At 44.1% G+C, this 22,643-nt stretch overlaps 1 protein-coding gene across 1 annotated transcript; it reads left to right on the forward strand.

Moving 5' to 3' along the window:
- Window positions 1-7,727: 7,727 nt before the first annotated feature.
- On the forward strand, window positions 7,728-21,659 carry LOC308671854 (guanylate-binding protein 2-like; the record flags this gene model as incomplete). The annotated part of the gene is made up of 10 exons (XM_081334337.1): window positions 7,728-7,899; window positions 8,369-8,496; window positions 9,804-9,913; window positions 11,012-11,208; window positions 12,400-12,642; window positions 15,264-15,544; window positions 16,429-16,641; window positions 17,728-17,830; window positions 19,439-19,632; window positions 21,423-21,659. 10 exons carry the CDS (start codon window positions 7,728-7,730, stop codon window positions 21,657-21,659), a joined length of 1,878 nt encoding a protein of 625 aa, XP_081190463.1.
- Window positions 21,660-22,643: the final 984 nt, after the last annotated feature.

Below are 22,643 nucleotides of genomic sequence, written 5' to 3' on the forward strand. Positions count from 1 at the left end.
GTTTAGGCTAGAAACATACGTGTTTAGGCTACGTGTTTAGGCTAGAAACATACCTAGTTCCCCGAAGCAACGTGCAAAAACATCCAGGCCAGGGAGGAAAAAATATAAAGAACCAGACCTCACAACTTTTGCTACCGAAGCAGGACTGTAACTACAGCAACTAACTTCTGGGAAATCGCCTGGATTTTTTCCCACGCGGAAAAAGGCGGGAAAGTGAGAGCAAAAGTGAAACCGGAAGATGTGCGCAATGAGCGCACGCATGCTTTTCTCCTAGATCAGGGGTAGGCAACCTCGGCTCTTTTATGACTCATGGACTTCAACTGGCTCAGGAATTCTGGGAGTTGAAGTCCATGAGTCATAAAAGAGCCGAGGTTGCCTACCCCTGTCCTAGATGGAAGAGCGGAGATCGGCTCTCGCGTCGCCTGTTGAAGCGGGTGCCCAAAATAGGAAATCTGAGAAAGGAGTAAAAATAGGAAGGGGGCTGGAAGCGAAACGCTCCGGTCTGGGGACCTGCGGGAGGGGCTGGGCTTCTGAACCCCCCCCCTCCTCAAAAGAGACCTCCCTTATATAAAGAACGGTTGCACAATTGGGTGTATCGAGTCTAGTGAAAAGAAGGACTGGCCGGTTATTCATTCTCAGCCAAACCTACATGCATTCTTGTCCCCCCCCCAACTCCCCGGAATTAATATAATAACGAAGGGAAAGACAACAAAGCAAGGGCTGCAAATGCAGAAAAACCAGACCTGGCACGAACAGAAGGGGAAACAAAGTTTTCCACTATTACCTGTCCCTATAGTCCCCTCCTCTTTATCTTTTCCGGGATAAAGCTGTCAGCTAGATTGGTCAGGAACCTGCTCAATCTCCGACTTGATGCATCTCCCAGTTGACGTCAGGATGAAGTCCCCCCATCACTACTGTGGTGTGTTTCTTGCATACATTTGCTAACTGGTTAGCAAAAAGTTAACTCCCAGTTGACGTCAGGATGAAGTCCCCCCCATCACTACTGTGGTGTGTTTCTTGCATACATTTGCTAACTGGTTAGCAAAAAGTTAACTCCCAGTTGACGTCAGGATGAAGTCCCCCCATCACTACTGTGGTATGTTTCTTGCATACATTTGCTAACTGGTTAGCAAAAAAGTTAACTCCCAGTTGACGTCAGGATGAAGTCCCCCCATCACTACTGTGGTATGTTTCTTGCATACATTTGCTAACTGGTTAGCAAAAAGTTAACTCCCAGTTGACGTCAGGATGAAGTCCCCTCATCACTACTGTGGTGTGTTTCTTGCATACATTTGCTAACTGGTTAGCAAAAAGTTAACTCTTTATTTTTTTTTTCTGCTTTTCCCAGGCATATACAACACTAATGGGTACCAGTGGGCGGGGAGAACAAAAAGGGTAATCGGTGCAAAGTGCAAGATATTTGCAACAGATCCGAGCAAGGCTTGAGGTTGTTATGCCCAGAAGGTCTTTTGCTAGCTAGAATGCAGATCAGAAACCGAACGTGGCCAGATAATCTCGCTCGCTACAAAGCTGCCGAGAGATTTGTGTTTTCTGCCCATGCTCTGAATGAACCTGGTTCCTTTCAGCTGAGCTGAGAAGCCTCCAGATTAGTGGGGCCACCAGGATCCAGCGGTTCATTTCTTGGAAGGCTGCGGGCGCGCGCGCGCGTGCGTGCATATTTATGGACTTTGCGGGCATCACTCCAAGGATCGCAGCCAACCGCAGTTGGAGGCAAGTCTCGCCATATGATGCAACTTATAAATTCCCTCCCTCCCTCCCTGCAGCATTTAAAAAAAAACACAAAAGTCTTTAAATGACTTAGATCAGGGGTCTTCAAACTTGGCCCTTTTATGACTTGTGGACTTCAACTCCCAGAATTCCTCAGCCAGCCATGCTGGCTGAGGAATTCTGGGAGTTGAAGTCCACAAGTCATAAAAGGGCCAAGTTTGAAGACCCCTGACTTAGATCAAATACCGGGGGCCACGCAACCCCTATATCAAATGCTCGCGTCGTCTATATCCACAAAAAGGGGTGGCACGCGCGGGTATGTAGAAGCCCGGAAACCTCTACGCGTGCAAAGCACGGTGCAAAAGATCAGACTCTCGGGGTCGTGAAGACGTCTCTATCCGATAGCCGTCCGGGGGGGGGGGGGTCATCATCCTGGCAGGGACCCTGCGCCCTTCAGAGGTGCTTAACTCGCTTGCGGCGAAGTCAGCCGCTTTCCGGGAAGCGAAGAGCCCGGCCAGCTTTCTTTGCTTTCGCTTTCGCTTTCGGTTGTGGCTGCTGCAGCTCTATAAAACCCCCGAGGCGAGCGCAGGGGGGGGGGGAGAGAGAGAGAGAGAGAGAGAGAGAGTTCTTAAATGAATCACTTGTTAAATTAGTAGCATGTTTATTGTTTGAATTTGGCCTCCCCCCCTGTTGACTTTGCTTGTCAGAAGGTCAACAAAAGGTGATCACATGACCCCAGGATACTGCAACCATCATAAATAGGAGGCGGTTGCCAAACATCTGAACTTTGATCATGTGACCATTGGGAATGCTGCAACGGGACGTTAGGTGTCAAAAATTGTCAGTGTCTCCTTTTTCAGTGCTGTTGTAACTTTCAGTGGTCACTAAATGAATTGTTGTAAGTCGAGGACTACCTCGAAGCTTTCTTCAAAGAGGGTTTTCAGCAGGAAACAAGCCAACTGAAAGAGGAGATCCAGCAGCTCAAAAAGAAAAGTGAAGCCATGGAAGAATCAAGTTGGATCACCTCAGCTTTGGAAACTCTGGGAAAGGCACTCACTGACGCAATGCCCATAATTTTGGATAAAGCTGTTGCGGCACTTTCTAAATCGATCAAGCCTTTCTAATCAAAACAGATTTCAAGAAGTTCTCCTAGGAAGTGCCTCTTGCTTCCTAGGTTCTCTTCCAGGAAGTGCCTCTTACTTCCTAGTTTCTCTCCCAGGAAGTGCCTCTATTTCCTAGTTTCCCAGGAAGTGCCTCTACTTCCTAATTTCTCTCGCAGGAAGTGCCTCTACTTCCTAGATTCTCTCCCAGGAAGCACCTATACTTCCTAGAAATGACCTGGTTGCATTCTTGCTACACTTATTTTAGACCCGTTCTGTAAATTTAAATTCATGCCATTCAAAAATCATTCTCAGACTTTAGGGACATTTCTTAAGAAGCTTGAGATTTGATTCCAAAGCTTCATCGGCTTCTTGAGATGCCACAAGTTAAGTTCAGGTTTTATGTTGAGCTCCTGTTTGTTTTAATCTTGATGTTTTAAATCAGGTCTGGAGGGGTTTGTTTATGTCACAAAGCCCAAATTGAGCCAATCAAATGCTAACAGACCGGCTCTTTCAACACCCACCCAATTTAGCTTCTACATCTGAATGCTCTTTGCCTAATTTATTTTACTTTCCCTGGCAATATTGATCAACCTGGGCAACATTAAGACATCTGGACTTCCACTGCCAGAATTTCCTGGGCACTGATAACGGATTTTGAAATATTTTCTTTAATAACAGTTTTATTGTGTTCATTAACCAGAACTTCCAAACTCCTAGAGTTCTGATTTTTTTATTTTCACTGTTAACCTGTGCATTTAACCTTGTTCTTCTATTTTTAACTGTTCTCATCCCACTGAAGCATGGGATAACTCAGTATCCATGTTTTTGCATTGCAGCTGAGCCACATTAAGAAAGTACTTGCTTTAGCATATGACACCAGTGAGATTAGCAAAAATGTTTAAAAAATACTTCAAATAACTGTTGGAAATGCAAACAAAAACCAGGTACTTATTATCATATCTGGTGGACATGCCCTAAAGCAAAAAAGATTTTGGGCTAAAATACATTTAGGGTTGGAGAAAATGACTAAAAAACAAATAGAGTTTAAACCAGAATTATTTTTGTTAGGAATAATAGGAGCTAATTATGAGAAAGATTGCAGATATTTAATATTACACGTACTAACAGCAGCAAGAATTGTATTTGCCCAACATTGGAAAAATGAAAACTTACTAGTTGAAGAAGTACTAATTAAGAAAATTCTAGAGTGTGCAGAAATAGATAGATTGACTTTAAAGATAAAAGAGAAAGAAAACTTAAGTGTACTTTAGAACATGGGATAATTTCTATCAATGGCTAGAAAGACGAATTAGAAAGGAATGTGATATGTAATTTTGAACATATATTAGCAAGAAGGCTATTGAGTGATTATTTAATGTATTGTTTATGATAATTATTATCTGCTATTGTTTGTTCAATACATGAACCCAGACATTATGCTGTTAACTAAATATTGAGAATGTTATTTGGAAAAAACCCAATCCTAACCCCAATCCCAACCCCAACCATGACCCCACCTTATTCCTAACCCTATAATAACTAATAAAATCTATACCCAAAAAAAGTTGCTTTAGAACTACAGTTCCAATATATATTTGAAAGACAGGTGGACATTTTTGACAACCCATCATAGTGTTTTCAACACCTGCTCAACCTCCTAGTCTGCATCTAGGCAGAAAACCCAAAGGTCTGCCATCCGGATTGATGGGAACCACAACACCATGGAAGGATCTGGTTGAAATCAATATTCCCACGTGGGTCAAACCATGAATTGATCCATCAAATGCTGGATTAGTTTTTTCCTGGTGCGATAATAGCCAGTGATCACACAAGGGAGGAAACTGCAACCTGTTTATTCTGTACAGGGCAAAGATTAAATCACATAAATTGAGAAAGCCCTAATTGGCATAGCTGTAAGCGCTTTTGAAAAGCCAGGGATCCTGATCATTAGCAAGCAAGGGGCGACAAGCAATAAAGTATTAACATATTGAGGGTGGCCCTCCCAGAACTGGGTTCAGTACTAAAATACTACAGTCTTTGCCCTGTACAGTATAAAGTCCGCATAAGTTGCCTGCCTTAGTTTTTAAATTCTTGTTTTACATTTCAGAAACAAAAGTAGAACAAAAATAGCAGTTTCAAAAGCGATTCAGTTATTTCTCAAAGCAAGGCACCCATTTTTCCAAGGCTTCTGCATGGATTTTTTTAAAGACGTCTCTGCTTTTAAGAGTTGTTACTAAAGGAGTCTTAGTTACTAAAAGGGCTGGAAGAGCAAAACAAGATAATTAGGACAAAGTCCCAGACATTTGCAATAAATTCACAAATCAGCTTGGGTTGGGTTGCCCAAGAATCATTTAGAATATAGATAAGAGATAGAACATGCCCAGATAATGATCTAACACCCCCCCCAAGAGATTTATGTTTCCTGCTTGTACTCTGAATCAAGCTGGTTCCTTTTAGCTGAGCTGGGAAACCTTCAGATTAAGGGGGTCACCAACATGTAGCAATTCATTTCTTGGAGGCTGGATGGAGCATATATTTATAATAAATATATTATTTGCTCTTTGTTTATATATTAGTGGCTTGCTCTGTCAGTGATAGTGACAGTGTTGGTGGTGGCTCCACTCCTTTCTAGCACTGATGCTGTTACCTAGTTGGGTAATGAAACATCTGTAAGAAACAATGAAGCTCAGAGAGCAACAGGGACCACACCAGTTGTAGGTTGTTGGTGCAAACCCCATGTAGCTCATGGCTTTCCACAACTCTACCAGTAACATGCTTAAACATATAAAGGTAAGGTAAAGGTTCCCCCGCACATGCGTGCTAGTCGTTTCCGACTCTAGGGGCCGGTGCTCATCTCCGTTTCAAAGCCGAAGAGCCAGCGCTTGTCCGAGGATGTCTCCGTGGTCATGTGGCCGGCATGACTAGATGCCAAAGGTGCACGGAACGCTGTTACCTTCCCACCGTAGTGGTCCCTATTTTTCTACTTGCCTTTTTACGTGCTTTCGAACTGCTAGGTTGGCAGAAGCTGGGACGAGTAACAGGCGCTCACTCTTAAACATATAATGAGATCCAATAACCCCAATTCCCCCCCCCCACTTTCCAGCCTTTCCTCCAAGTTATGGGGTGACAAGTGGTAATTCCTTCCCAACTTTCAGAAATTGTCTAGTAGACCTTGGTGGTGCCACACCCATCTTGTCTCCCTCCCTCCCTGTGTTTTCAATTTGTGCACTTTTTAAAACTATTAACGGCTTAGGTACAATATTACATTTGTATTAGGGTTTTTTTGTAATTGCAGTGCTTAAAATATTTATCAGCAACATTGGGTTTCAATGTCTAATTTACTAATACATATTAAGTTCCTTTCCCTCTACCTCATTTATCTAACCAATTATAAAAAGTATTCCATGTTCTAAACTAAACTGAATCTTCTCTCTCTTTCATTATCGATGTCAGTCTAGCCATTTCTGCGGCACTCTTTAAGATTTTTTTAATTAACACTTCCTCCGCCGGTAATTCTTCATTTTTCCAACATTGAGCAAATGCAATTCTTGCTGCTGTTAATATATGTAAAACTAAATCAATTCAGACTTTCTCATAATCACCTACAATTCTACCTCCTAAAAATAGTTCCGGCTTAAACTCCATACATTTTCCCCCCTCATTTTGGCTTAGGTACGATATTGTAGTAGGGGGATCTTCTTCAAACGTCTTGAGCAAGTCAACCGCGAGGAAGCAACCAACGCAAACTGCTAGCCACGACTCCACTCCGTTTAAAAAAAAAGTGACAATAAAGGTTATCTAAATCTAAAATCTCCACCTAAGACGCTCGTGTCCGTTATATTCACACGTACGGGTGGCACCGGCGTTCGTACAAACCCCACCCCCCTCCAAACCCCCGACGCGTGCAAACCACGGTGAAAAGTTCAGGCTGGGGGTTCAGCCGATCCCCCCTCCCTCTCTCTGCACCCCTCCCATCCCCAGCCAGGTTTAATTCCCCGTAGTTGACACGGGGAAAGGTCTTCAGGATTTGCCCCGCCTGCCCGAGAGGTTGGCAGCTTCTTGATAAGCGAGGCGAGCACGGGAGGAGCAAGGTCGCGGGAGAGCTGCGAAGAGAGCCGGAGGATCCCCGGCTGATCTCCTTTGCAAAGACGGGAAAAGGGGAGGGAGACCGGGAAAAGGGGGACACGCTTTTCCCCACCTTCGCGTCCGGGCTCCGGTCCTTCGCCGCAGCTGTAGAGACTTTCCGGACTTGAGGTTGGATGGGACCCCCCCTTGCGGGCTCTAACCCAGCAGTTGGGAGGGATGGGGGGGAGACCCGGGAAACAGAGACGCCCCCCGGGAATTGGGGTGGGGGGAGTGGAGGGCTGGCGGGAGGGTCCGTTGAGGGCCAGAGGGGTTTCTCCGGACAGGTGCGGGCGGGCGGGAGGGGTGGGGTGGGGGGGCTCCCGGAGAAGAAATGCTTCTGGGGAAGCTGCAGGGAAGGTGGTCCCGTTTGAGCCCCGGGGAGTTTGGGGGCCAGACAAGTCAGGGCGTGGGTCGGAGGCAGCGCGGGGTTCCGAGGTAGCTGCGGGGAAGGGGACTTGGGGACCCCTCACTCCCTTTTGGACCGGGTCTGTCCCCGGGGGTCTGGCTTGGCCCGGGGTCTGGCTTGGCCCAGAAGACCCGCTGCCCTTCAGCCGAGTGCCTTCTGGAGGTCTGGGGGAAGATGGCTTGAGAAGGGATCTGTTGGGGATTACAAAGCCCATCCGCTCACTGGCCTGGGATGGGCTTGATGTCACTTGGAAGTCATGGACTTGGGGAAGGGTCTTTGATGCTCCTCCTTTGGGAGCTGGCTGTGAAGAAAGTGGCTGCAGCTGCCCCCATCCTCTCTGCAGCTGCATCTCCCTCAAATCCAGGATGGAGGCTCCGGTGTGCCTGGTTGAGAACAGGAAAAATCGCCTCCGGGTCTGTTCGGAGGCCCTTGACTTGCTGTCGGAAATCCGGAAGCCGGTGGTGGTGGTGGCCATCGTGGGACTCTACCGCACGGGCAAGTCCTACCTGATGAACAAGCTGGCTGGCAAAAGTTCAGGTGAGAAGGGCAGAGGTGAACCAGGACAATTTGGACAAGGGGTGGGAAAATGAGCACACACCCCCAGCCCCCCAAATCTGGGGTTTTCTGCTCCGATGGACAGGTTGCACTTTCATTTTCCAAAATACCCTTTGTGAGTGATCCAGTGCCCTTCTCCCAAGGTCTTTCTCACCTCCCATTACAGCATGTTTAGATTGTCATTTTAATCACACTCTTCCTCTGGTGTGTTTTTAGCTTCTCAGAAATGTAGGCCCCTTATCTTTTGAGGATTCTTGTGCTTTTTCTTATATTGCAAAATGAAATATTTTTGAGGACTGTTTTCACACGGCAAACTACACCCTTGCATAACTTCCTGTTTCAAGGTGTAAAAGACAGGTGAACAACCTGTCTCTTATTATTAACCGTAGCTCACACGTTGCAGGTTGACCGTTTTAGATCTAAACTGTATCCCATTTTTTTCCTTTTGTAGGCTTCTCCTTAGGCTCCACAGTGCAAGCAAAAACTAAAGGAATCTGGATGTGGTGCATTCCCTATCCAGATAGGCCTAAGCAAACCCTTGTCCTTCTGGATACTGAGGGATTAGGTGATGTGGAAAAGGTGATTTTTATATTTTTATATTTCTTTGCATAAAAGAATTCAATGACTTCTGTTTTTCTCTTTGCTGATTTTCATATTATTTGTCTGGCATTCCCGTCCATAAGATGATTTTGCAGTTTCTCAACTGTACTTGCTATCAGTGCCTGATCATCTGCAAAGAGAAGTTTGTTCATATTATTTCCATTCTTGGGTTTGGCTGTGCTTATCCTGTCAATGTAGGTGATAAACAATAGTGGGGATAGTTTTACTATAAAGGGTTCAGATGTTCGTTGGTTTGTTCTGACTGGACCTCCGTAGTCACTGTATAAGCTTCTGCATACTCTAATAAGATTTTTTTTTGAATAGAATAGAATAGAATAGAATAGAATAGAATAGAATAGAATAGAATAGAATAGAATAATATATGACTGGACTACACTAGATTAGAGAGTGGAGTGGAGTGGAGTGGAGTAGAGTAATGGAATGGAAGACCAGATAGACTAAACTAGACTAGAAATAGAAATAGAGCTGAAAGGGACCTAGGAGATCTTCTAGTCCAGCCCCCTGCTCAAACAGGAGAACCTATACCTATGTTTACTTACTCCATATTGAATCAATGTTTGCCATAACAATTTCCTATCAACTGTTATCAAATGCTTTCTCTTGGTCTACAAATGTGAGAAGGGGATTTTTATTGTATTCCATATTCTTTTTCTATGGGTTGTTTAAGCACAAAAATTGTATCTGTGCAGCTTCTAGCTCTTCTAAAATGCATCTCCTCTTCTGCTAGTTCTGGTTCTAGAACTGGTCTTGATCTTGTTTCTATTATCTTACCGTACATTTTCCCTACATGGCTCAAGAGTCAGAGGCCTCGATCCATTTACAATAGCACTGGAAAAAGTGTCTTATATCTGATATCTTATATCCTCACACTTATGACCATCACAGCATCACCATGGTCATGTGATCATAATTTAGGTCCTTGGCAACTGGCATGTATTTACAACAGCTGTAGGTTCCCTGAGTCATTTACAGCCTTCCTAGCCAGCTTCTGACGAGCTAAGTAAGTGGGGAAAGCTGTTTACTTTGCTTTTACGTCTCCCTTCCCAACTGTTATTTGAAACTCCTACAATGCATGGCCTCAAATTTTCCTAAACTACAACTCCCAGCACCCTGCGACTGTCCGAATAGATGAATGACTTGGTGAATAAATTCTGGAGTGGTGAATGAATGGTACAGTATGCTTATTAGAAATTACTTTGTAATAGGCATAGATAAACTCAGCAGAAGTGAGAAACAGAACATAACCTATTCTTGTCCCTCTCTAGGGCAGCTCTCAAAACGATGCCTGGATCTTCGCTTTGGCCGTGTTGTTAAGCAGCACCCTGGTCTACAACAGTGTGGGGACCATTGATCAGAATGCTCTGGACAAGCTTCAGTATTCTTTTCAAGAATAGCTCCGTTGTGCTATTGCAGAAGTGGGGAAACTACAGCCACTTTATGACTTGTGGACTTCAACTCCCAGAATTCCTGAGCCATCATGGCTGGCTCAGGAATTCTAGGAGTTGAAGTCCACGAGTCATAAAAGGGCCATAGTTCCTCACCCCTGTTCTATGCAGTTAGAGTTCAAGTGAGGTAGACTTCAGGAAAATCCTTGTCTATGTCCTTGGTGGAGCAGTGGGCTAATGCCTCCTTAAGTAACACCAGCTGCCTGCAATTAGTGCAGGTTCGAGTCCCACCAGGCTCAAGGTTGACTCAGCCTTCCATCCTTCCGAGGTAGGTAAAATGAGGACCCAGATTGTTGGGGGCAATTAAGCTGACTTTGTAATAATGCCGCTTGGGGGTGTGTGTGAAAGCCCTAATAAGCAGGCATATACATAGAATGAAGGCTACTGCTAAGCTTGTAAGCCGCCCTGAGTCTTCGGAGAAGGGCGGGATATAAATGGAATTAAAATAAATAAAATAAAAAAAAATTCCAAACTTGCCCACTGCATTTCCCCAGCGTGCTAAACCTAGATTGAATATTGACTGCTTTACATGTTGGGGTATTGAGGAGGCATAGAAAATGGGTTGAGGCAATGAATAGGTGAAGTCTGTTATTGGAACCACATTGCTTTTCAACAGGGATAATTTTCTTTTGCTTTATTAGAGTTTTATTAACAGTTTTAAGAAAGAAGGTAAAAGATTAAGGGGTATTAATACAGAGTAAGAAAAGGGGGGGAAAAGAGAAAAAAGAGGAAAGGCAAAAAAGAAGCAAGAGAGAAAAAAAGGAAGTCATTTTTTTTGTGTGTGCTTTAAATAACCATAATTGGCTCAGGAATTCTGAGAGTTGAGATCCGCAAGTCATAAAAGGGCCATGATTCCCCATTCCCGTTCCGTGCAATCAGATTTGGAGTGTGGTAGACCTCAGCAACATCCTTGCCTACGTCATTTCCAAACTCATTGCCTACATCATATCCAAACTTAGCTGTTTCCCCACATGCTAAGTGTATTCACTGCACATGTACATTTCTCGATTCCTAAACCGGGCCAACAGTTTTGTGACGGAGTTGTCAGAATATATCAAGGCCAAGGCTTCCTCCAGTCCCGGAGATGCAGACGACTCTTCTGAATTTGTCGGCTTCTTCCCAACGTTTGTCTGGACTGTGCGAGACTTCGCACTGCAGCTGGAACGGGATGGGCAATCCATCACGGAGGACGAATATCTCGAACACGCTCTGGAATTAAAAAAAGGTAACTGATGACAATTGCAACGTGAAAATCTGTGTGACCACTTGAATAAGGAATAGAAGCATCAGGCCTACATTTTCCTTCTTTAGGGAGGTCCCAGAATAGACCTCAAGTGGTAAAAAGTATCACCCAAGCCAGTTTGATCTAGAGATGAAGACACCACACTAGAAACCAGGAAATTGTAGGCTCTACTAATTTGGGCAAGAAAGTCATCTGGGTGACAGAGCATTGTAAAATAAGAGTCAGCAGATATGGTATAATAAAAAAGTAATTGAACTTTGAAACAGGCTAAATCGACAACAAAAATAGCCAGTAGGAAGCTGTTTTTCTCAGGAAGCCCATTTCAGTCACAGTACTCGTGGCACTGGAACAAAAGCTGAGTTGTCTTCCTCAGTTGTTCCCTAACCAAATTACTTGTACACTAAGCAATGGTGTTGTTTCTTCAAATGCTCCTTTTTCTCGATTAATTTAAATCAGGGTTGCAATTGCCTGGAATTTGGGATTCAATTTGCATATACTTCAGTGGCTGAGCCTACAGCAGACATGTCAAACACAAGGCCCGGGGGCCAGATCCGGCCCACGAAGTGATTTCATGCGGCCCGCAAAGCCATCCTGGAAACAGTGAGGGAACGGCCCCCACTGCCTTGGCCCAGAGACCCTCCTTCTGCCAGAGACCCTCAGATCTCTCCCACTCCTGCCCAGGCCCCCATAGGCACCCTTGGTGCCAATGATGTAGAGCTGGCCACGCCCACCCAGTAGGCCATAGGCACTCTAGCCATGCCCACCCAGTAGGCCACACCCACCCTGGCCACACCCACCCGGCCCCTTGAGGGCAACCGCAATGCTGATGTGGCCCTCAATGAAATTGAGTTTGACACCCCTGGCCTACAGGTTAAAAGACTACGTCACCCTTAATTTGTACATTTCCACAAAATCCTTCTGGGTAAATCCCAGTGCAGTGTGTTAAATAAAGGCTATCCAAAACCACTGACTTGGTAACAAGAAAAACTCACATTACAGATTTGTGGCCTCTATAAGAGAGAAAAGGTGGATGAAGTAAGAGGAGAAATCTGTACTTGGTAAGGATAACAGTGAAATGGCACTAAATAATAGAGATGGGAGCTTTCCTCCCTGAAACGCCCACGGGCAGATGCAATTCAGATTTACCTGCAAGGTGGACATGTTGCTTTCTAGGTGACAGTCAGGAGAAGCAGATATTCAATCTGCCACGGACATGCATCCGACTATTTTTCCCCACCTGGAAATGCTTCGTCTTTGATAGCCCTACTAAAAGTAGGAACTTGCGCTATCTGGAAAAGATGGTGGATAATCAGCTGGAGCCTGAATTTGTGGAACAAACAAAGAAATTTTGCCATTATATTTATGAGGCATCCCAAGAAAAGACTCTTCCAGGCGGACATGTTGTCACTGGCAACTGTGAGTCCTTCTAGCTTGATGATGATGATGATGTTTGGTTGTATACAGGTAGTCCTTGATTTACAGCAGTTCATTTAGTGACTGTTTGAAGCTACAGCAATACTGAAAAAGGTGATTTGTAACCATTTTTCACATGTCCAAAAGGGACTTTTGACCATTTTTCGCATTTAACGACCGTTGCAGAATCCCCATAAGGTAAAGGTAAAGGTTCCCCCGCACATGCGTGCTAGTCGTTTCCAAATCTAGGGGCCGGTGCTCATCTCCGTTTCAAAGCTGAAGAGCCAGCGCTTGTCCGAGGACGTCTCCGTGGTCATGTGGCCGGCATGACTAGACGGCAAAGGCGCACGGAGCGCTGTTACCTTCCCACCGTAGTGGTCCCTATTTTTCTACTTGCATTTTTACGTGCTTTCCAACTGCTAGGTTGGCAGAAGCTGGGACGAGTAACAGGCGCTCACTCTGCTACGCGGCACTCGGGATTCGACCCGCCAAACTGCCAACCTTCTGATCGACAAGCTCAGCGTCCTAACCCACTGAGCTGTTCTGAACCAGCCCTCTTCTCGCAACCCCTATTCAAAAAGAAGAGACTGGAAAGCGTCCAAGGCTAAAAGGCTTCTGCCAAGATTTAATTACGCAGTTAACAAAAACACTAGAGCTTGTCTTCTCAAGCGGAAAAGTTGCTTTCAGCAACCAGCCCCTCCCCAAACACTCCTTTTATAGAGAGCTCAGGGCGTGGTCTCCCTGTGCCTCCTCCCGAGGAGTCCTGCAGCCTTTCTTTGTTTGTTCCTGCTTGACTGCCTCCTGCGTCGGGCGTCCTTGAACAGGGCCAGCTGTGGGTCATCATCCTCCGCACTCTCGGGCTCATGCAGCTGAGAAGAGGTCCCCGGCTGAGGACTCTGCAAAGCCTCCAAACCATCATCAGCCGGTTCGTTTCCCTCCTCCAAACCATCATCAGCCGGTTCGTTTCCCTCCTCCCCCTCAGAGTCATCCGATACATCAGAGCCGGCTGTCGGACCCACAGGCTGGCCCTGAGTCACAACATGAGCCACCGCGTCCCTTAGAATCCCCATAGGTGATCAAAATTCAGATGCTTGGCAACTGGCTCATATTTATGACGGTCACAGTGTCCCGGGGTCATGTAATCCCCTTTTGCAACCTTTGGTCAACCAAAGTCAGTGGGGAAGCCAGATTCACTTCACAACCGTGTTACTAACTTAAAAAATTGCAGTGAGTCACTTAACAAGTGTAGCAAGAAAGGTTGTAAAATGGGGCAAAATACATTTAAGAAATGTCTCACTTAGCAACAAAAAAATGGGGCTCAATTGTGGTCGTAAATTGAGGAATAACTATACTCAGCCAGATGTTTATATCGGATTTGGCTCCAATTGAGTTCTTCTCAAGGACCTGAGATAGGCAGATGTGGTTGTTTGATGATGTTGAAGGTAACGTCACAGGATGTCAACTAGTCTGAGTACAGCTGCCTTTTGCAACTGATGGAGATTTTGTCATTGCTGATGGTGTTCAAGTGGTGCTCCAGTTATTTTGGATTTGCCCCCCAGGTGCCTATTACTATTAGTTCCATCTTTGTTTTCTTTTGCCACAGCCTTTCTATTTTGGTAGGGACGCAGTGGCTCAGTGGGTTAGGACGCTGAGCCTGTCGATCAGAGGGTCGGCAGTTTGGCGGGTCGAATCCCGAGTGCTGCGTAACAGAGTGAGCGCCTGTTACTCGTCCCAGCTTCTGCCAACCTAGCAGTTCGAAAGCACGTAAAAATGCAAGTAGAAAAATAGGGACCACGACGGTGGGAAGGTAACAGCGTTCCGTGTGCTTTTGGCGTCTAGTCATGCTGGCCACATGACCACGGAGACATCCTCGGACAAGCGCTGGCTCTTCGGCTTTGAAACGGAGATGAGCACCGGCCCCTAGAGTCGGGAAACGTGCGGGGGAACCTTTACCTTTTAACCTTCTATTTCTATTTGCAGGTCTTTGTATTTAGTTATCTTCTCGAGTTCTTTCTCTTCTGTTCTGCTGTCTCCAGGTACTGCCACATCCACTATTCAGACTTTTTTTATCTTTCTTTTCAACAATTGTTAAGTCTGGGGTGTCATTATGATAAGCCAGGGAGAGCTGGAAGATTTGCATGCATTATGCCTCATTCTGTTGAATGAATTCTCCTCCAGAAAGCCATGCAGGCTGGACCATCTATCCCAACTGGCAAGCATGATGCTTTTTCAACTGGACTTTGTTCGTTTTCTCTGAAGATGTTTTGCGTCTCATCTAAGAAGCTTCTTCAGTTCTGATTGGATGGTGGAGAATGGAAGGATTGATATTCCCTGCGGTCATCTGGCCATTAGCACTCTTTCTGAGAGTCCTTCAGTCCGAACTGAAGAAGCTTCTTGGATGAGAGGTGAAACATCGTCAAGGAAAAACCAAGAGAGTCCAGTTGCCTTTTGAAAAAGCACCTTTAGGACAACCATGACCTGGGTGAGTGAGAATCAACGTAGACTATTGGCAAGCATGTTATGGCACAATGCCTTAAATTCTTGAGTCTGCACCACAATGAGCAACGATAGCTGAATATGTCTGGCTGATGGTTCAACGATCTGTGTTATTTTTCTCCATGCAGTATTAGCAAAGTTGGTTGAGACCTATGTGGATACTATCTCTAGCGGGAATATTCCCTGCCTGGAGAACACAGTCTCGGCCTTGGCTGAGATTGAGAACAGGGCAGCCCTACAGGAAGCTGTTGCTCGCTATGAGCAACTGATGGACCAAAGCTTACAGCTACCCACTGATAGTCTCCAGGAACTTCTGGACAAACACAAAACATGTGAGGAACAGGCTCTCCAGATGTTCATGGCTCGTGCTTTCAAGGATGACACACGTCAGTACCAGGTTGAACTCATGGTAGGTAATCTTGTATGACACTAACCTTTATAGACAATATTGAAAATATGGAATTGACAGAGATGGCCAAACAGTTTTAATTAAAGAGAAGAACTCTTCTCGTTTTGTTTGTGTCCGGAAAATGCTCCTGACCTTTTTGCTCAAAGTTGAAAAAAATAATAATAAAAAAGTTTCTTTCTGCATTTTTATCTTATAATAAAGTTAAAAAAATATTTTAGAAAAGAATACAAAAGATAGTATTCTTGTTCTAGCCTCACACAAGTGCTGTAGATGTTCCTAGTCAAGATATTGGTGGATGGCTATATCACCAGATGTGCCTGATTGCAGTGAAGGACAAACGATGGATGTGGGAAGGAACATCCAGGAGAACTGACAGGATGATGAGGGATGTCATCATCAGCTCTTTTGGAAAATTCTGGTCCTGTTCTAAGAATTAAGGATCCTCTACTTCAGTGTTTCTCAACCTTGATGGCTTTACGTTGTGTGGACCTCAGCTCTCAGAATTCCACAGCCACCAATACTGGTTGAGGAATTCTGGGAGTTGAAGTCCATACATCTTAAAGCCCTGTTGCCCTGAAGAGAGACACTGCTCTAGTTAAATTAAAGCAGGGGTCTTCAAACTTGGCCCTTTTATGACTTGTGGACTTCAACTCCCAGAATTCCTCAGCCAGCATGCCTGGCTGAGGAATTCTGGGAGTTAAAGTCCACAAGTCATAAAAGGACCAAGTTCGAAGACCTCTGAATTAAACGAAGAGCATCTACCATTTCAAATTGGGATGAAAGTCTGTTTAATCATGGGAGACCACCAGCATGTATACAATGTACAAACGTGGATTTGTTTGTCAAATCTCACTTCTTGCTTTGTTATCTTTTGTTCCTACCAGAAAACCATGGAGAGCAAGAAGGAAGATTACTGCAAGAAAAATAAAGAGAAATCCTCCGAAATCTGTTCAGCTTTATTAACCTCACTATCTGAGGGCCTGGAGCAGAATATCAAGAACGGAAGCTACTTCCGAGCTGGTGGCCACCAGGAATATCTTAATGACCTCCAGAAAGTGGAGAAACAATTCTATGATACACCTAAAAAAGGAATCATGGTACAAAATGATGAGGTTTGCTAAATTAATACTCACAAAGGATGAGGTAATTCTGTTAGGCCAGACTCTGTAACGTTGGATAAAGCTGTTGGGAAAATGAAGCATGTCATATCTAGGTTGGCCTAATGGCTCCGTGGTTAAACATGGTGAGAGTTTGAGACCTGAGCACGGCACAACGGGTAAGCTCCCGTTCCTTGCTCCAGCTCCTGCAAACCTAGCAGTTCAAAAGTAGGCAAATGCAAGTAGTTTATTTATTTTTTTTTATTTTTTTTTATTTTTTTTTATTTTATTTTATTTTATTTTATTTTATTTTATTTTATTTTATTTTTTTATTTTATTAGATTTATATACCGCCCTTTCCCGAAGGACTCAGGGTGGTTTACAGGGCATTTTAAAATCACATCAATACAAAATACAAAAGTTAAAAAAACAATTAAAAAGATTAAATTATCCCTGCAAATAGAACAGTTAAAATTCTCAGCCTGGGCTAGAGAGCTCAAAGAGCCAAGTCTTCAGGTCCCGGCGGAATGAACGCAGGTCAGGGGCAGTCCTGAGCTCCATGGGCAGCTGGTTCCAGAGGGCAGGTGCACCCACAGAGAAGGCCCTCTCCCTGGGTGTTATCCGCCGACAAAAGTTAAACAGGTACCACTTCGGTGGGAAGGTAACAGCATTCCGTGTGCCTCAGCTATAGCCATGCTGGCCATATGACCATGGAAATTACAATGCTGGCTCCCTCGGTTAAGAAATGGAGATGAGTACTGCCCCCTAGAGTCAGGCACAACTCTGTTATTATTATTTCCAATCGTGATAACAGATGTCTGGAGGGAAGAAATGGATTTCCTTTTTTGGTAACATTCCCATCATTGGCATCAAGACTGTGCTTTTGCATTTAAGATGTCCTTTTGATGAGCTACGGGAAGCCAATTTCCCCCCAATCCAGCATGAGATTTCACTTCTTGTCACCCATTTGATAGCAGTGCCATCCTCCAGGAAGATCTTTCAGTGGCTAGCTTTGACAAAGCTTCCTTCTCATCGCTGTGGCATCTCTGCATCACTCCAGATGACTCTTTCTTTTCCTTCAACCAGGCATGGAGGAAGCTGAACGAATTCCACCGCGGCAAGGAAGGCATCACCAAAGCCATCCTTCAAAATGACATAGCCCTTCAACTGAGCGAGAAGGAAAAAGCAGGTAAAGGTGTGAACAAGCTGTCGGATGTTGGTTCTGCTTTGAAGGCGGGAACCGACTTGCTTATCCTTAAACTCATTGGGAAAATGCTTTCCTCTCCCCTATGAGTAAGCACCTGGTAATGAAAGATGGTTTTCTGCAGCATTATCCAATATTTGTAACTGCATTCATTTATATCCCAATAAATGAACTGCAAAACGCTGAGCCGGAGGGCCCAGGACTTCAGGAAGGAGCTGATCCAAGATTTTTTTTTTTTTTTTAGAAAAAAGGATTCTAGGGGAAATAATTGTCTTTCCTAAAATGTTCGTCTAATTTTTTTAATGCTTCTTTGGGCAATATTCTTGCAATTCCCCTACGGCAGCCTATAGCCTTCTCCTGTTCCAAACACCCTCGTTACGGTGAGGCTGGAAATGTGTACACCTGGTCCTCGACTTACAAGAGTTCATTCAGTGACCATTCAAAGTTACAACGGCACTGAAAAAAGTGACTTAACGACCATTTTTCACACTGATAATTATTGCAGCATCTCCATGGTGACATGAATTCAGATGCTTGGCAGCTGATTCATATTTATGACGGTTGCAGTGTCCCAGCATCACGGGATCCCCTTTTGCGACCTTCCGGCAAGCAAAATCAGTGGGGAAGCCAGATTTGCTTAAGGACCGTGTTGCTAACTGAACAGTTGCAGTGATTCACTTAACGACTGTGGCAAGAAAGGTTGCAAAACGGGAGGAAAGCTCACTTAACAAATGTCTCGCTTAGCAACAGAAATTTTGGGCTTAATTGTGTGGTTGTTAAGTCGAGGACGACCTGAATTGCACTTTATGGCTCTGATCATAATTAAGGAAGGGCTGCCTGTGGGCCAAATCTACTTATTTATTGCAATACAGTAGTGGCCAAAATTGTGGAAACCTTTTGGGAAAAGTATATTTTTGAGGTTTGATGGCTAATAACACCACTTTTTTTGGGGGGGGGGAGAGTAGTACCATAAAATTATATATCAATGGAAAGATAACTTAATCAAGAATGTAGTGTAATGAAGTTTGTTCAATTATCTGCACTGTACTCTATGAAACGTTATAGCCAAATAACCAGGAAAAGGAAGCACAACTTGCTTAGGTTAATATCAGCTTTCCTTCATCTGAATGTAGCCAATGAACATGAGCGTTTAGGGAGCCAATCAGGCGTCATCTTGTTTTGGCAATGAGCCAACCAGATCACGGTAGGATCCAGTGATTGATGTCATGTATCGAAGCTGAGAGGAGGGCATTTGTCGGTGTGTTATGTGATCAGTATGAAGTTGGTCGGGTTTTTTGTGTTCTTTCATTTAGTGAGCTTGCAAAACATAATAAAATTAAAGTCACGATGCAAAGAGTTGACGGGTCGCCCAGAAAGCGATGTAAAATAGTATTATTAAGTGAGCAAGGCTACAGTTATAAAGAAATTAGAAGAAAAATGGGTGGAAACTTAACCAAAGGTGGCATTTCTACTTGTACACGTTTCCCAAAAGGTTTCCAGAATTTTGGCCACTACTGTATTTGCCGACTTGCACATCACCTGCAGTTGTTTATGTCTCTCCCCTCCTCCCCTCCCCCCCCCCCCCCGGTTTAGATGAACAGATGAAGACCAAAGCCAAAGAACTAGAGAAGAAGGTTCAGAAGCAGGAAAAAGAAATGTCAAAACAGAAGTCGGAGGACCACAAACAGAGTCAGGAAATGAACTTTCATATGCTGAAGAAGAAGAGGATGGAAGAAAAGAAGAAGAGGCTGGAAGAGTATGAGAAGATGATCGAAAGCAAACTCAGGGTAACACGATAATCTCGGCAAGGGCTTGCTGTAGTTGGGCGGTAGGGTGTCAACAAACATGCAGACTTCCAAAACTGAAAATCAATGGATTTAGGACAAGCGTACTGCAGGTTTCTCTTTCACGAAGGAAGGTGAATATACGTGTTCCAGGAAAATGCTGCAGGATCCAATCTGGGCTGGTCATTAAGCAAATCATCCCGTCAATCAATTTTGCAGCTAATAAGATTGTTGGACAAGCAGGTACAAAAACAGCCAGGGCAGTGATTGAAACCTAGGAAACAAGCCTCTCGTCAATCAATTGGAATACTGATTTTTCCACCAGCTTATCAAGTATTTAGAGGGCTGGGCAGCACAAGCAAATGATGACCGCTGACTTAAAAGCCAGTCATCAACACACCCCAGTCAACATCTAAAAAGCCACATACAACAGGCGCCATAAAAATACACACAACAGCACACACTCTGCCAGAGAGAAGTTTTCCTAAAGATGGGCTCCAGCATAAGTCAGCAAGCTCAGAAAGACAATACCGCTGGTCCCAGTGATGGATGCAGATTGGATCCTGAAGTATCTCTTTTGTCACAGTCCTTAAGCGAGACAACCCATGACTATACTGCCACTGCACTGATGTATGATGTCAGCTCTGGCAGTGATCTGTTAGGAGTAACAGAAGAGGAAATGAAAAGAGGATTATTTTCCCCCTCCTTAAAGTGCAAAGAATCTTTCGTGATTTGGGGAATGAAGATTTCTGACACACAGATGGCTTTGAATTCCCATTTTCTATGCAACTTTATATGCTAACTGGTCCAGAAGCCACGTGAATTGTTCACTGCAGGACACACCTCACCCTGGCCAAGAGAGTAACTGAGCTGAACTATAGGGACCTAATGGGATGGAGTCAGTGGTGGGATTCAGATATGTGAACAACCGGCTCTCTGTGTGAATGCCTCTTCCAGAACTTAATAATAATAATAATAATAATAATAATAATAATAATAATAATAATAATAATAATAATAATAATAAGTTGGAAGGGACCTTGGAGGTCATCTAGTCCAACCCCCTGCTCAGGCAGGAAACCCTACACCATTTCAGACAAATGGCTGTCCTGTCTCTACTTAAAAACTTCCATTGTTGGAGCATTCAGAGCTTCTGAGGCAGGTTGTTCCATTGATTAATTGTTCTAACTGTCAGGAAGTTTCTCCTTAGTTCCAGGTTGCTTCTCTCCTTGATTAGTTTCCATCCGTTGCTTCTTGTCCTGCCTTCAGGTGCTTTGGAGAATAGCTTGACTCCCTCTTCTTTGGGGCAGCCCCTGAGATATTGGAAGGCTGCTATCATGTCCCTCCTCGTCCTTCTCTTCATCAAACTAGACATACCCAATTCCAGCAACCGTTCCTTATACGTTTTAGCCTCCATTCCCCTGATCATCTTTGTTGCTCATCTCTGTACCCTTTCTAGAGTTTCGACATCTTTTTTACATCATGGTGACCAAAACTGGATGCAGTATTCCAGGTGTGGCCTTACCAAGGCCTTATAAAGTGGTATTAACACTTCACGTCATCTTGATTCTATCCCTCTGTTAAAGTGGTGTGAACTGGCTGAATTCCACCACTATAGTCCATGTGAGGTTATTTCCTGCTTTTGTCCTTTACACAATTATAGTTTGACAGGAATTGACCAAGTCGATCTTGAATCTTCTTTCTTTTTTGGGTACATTCTTGGACACGGTCTGTGTCAATAATCACGTCTTTTGCTTTCGGTCTCATAACACTGACGTTTGCTGTGTCCGCAGGAGCAAAAGGCTTTATTGGAAGAGGGATTTGAGAAGGAAGCGAGCCAGCTGAACGAGGATATCGAGGAGCTCAGAAAGAAAAAACAAGAAGTGGAAAACCCAAGCTGGATCTCCTCAGCTTTGGAAAACCTGAGAAGTGCCATCCGTGAAAAATTTTCAAAAATTCACGATGCGATTGTTGAACCGGTTGTAGACCGGTTCAAAACTCTAATGCATAATAGAACTTCAAAGGATTGATCAAGTTGCTTTTACATCCTGAAAATGACCTGGCTGCATTTCTTACTAGAGTTGGTTTAGATACGTTCGGTCAATTTAAATTCATAGTGTGCAAAATCATTCTCAGACTTTTAAGTACACATCTTTAAGATATTTATAATAATAATAATATTTGAGCTTTAGCATTTCAAGAGGCTTCATTGGGTGTCACAAGCTGAGTTCAGGCTTTATGTTAAAACTCCCGCTTGTTTGTTTGTTTTCATCCTGATGTATTAAATCATATTTTGGGGTGGGTGGGTGTTATATTTGACATCAAGGCTAAAAACTCTTTGCTTTCCTTGGCAATGTAGTTCAGTGTATCTCAACCTTGGCAATTTTAAGATATGTGGACATCAATTGCCAGAATTCCCCTAGCTAGCACTTATGCAGATTTTTAAGTACTCACTTTAGTGTTATTGTGTTACCAGATGGGTGAGGAGCCAATTTCCACTGCAGGAGCTTCATAAACCAGAACTCCCTAAGCATAGTTCAGATCCATATTTCTGAAGGTTTTAAGCTTTGATTTCCACTTTTAACCTGTGCCTTTCAATCTTGTTTTTTTAATCCTGTTTTGGTCATGTGTTTATAGTGGCTCTTGTAATCTGGCCAGAGTCACTTAAGTGAGGTGAGCAATTCAGAAATGTAATAAATAAATAGTTCATTTAATTAGCCCAATCAGCTGAGTGTGCATATTGTATCCCATTCAGCCATCACATCATTACATATCATGTTTTTGTATTGAAACAGACTGTTTCAAGGTTTGCGGTGCCATCTTGGGAATGTGATGAAAAATCCCCCCCCCCGTGTTCTTCCATGCAGCTTCAAAAACCGGTTCCGAAATAGGTGGCAGGTAGCTCCTTATGGGCACAATGTACATCTGGTTGTAACATTTAAAGGAAATCCTCTGGGAAGCGTTTGCTATCCACTGTGATGGCGGGAAAACAGGGGTTTGCAAGCGATTGGGAT

The sequence above is a fragment of the Vipera berus genome, assembly GCF_964194415.1.
Source record: "Vipera berus genome assembly, chromosome: 9".
NCBI classification, from domain to species: domain Eukaryota; kingdom Metazoa; phylum Chordata; class Lepidosauria; order Squamata; family Viperidae; genus Vipera; species Vipera berus.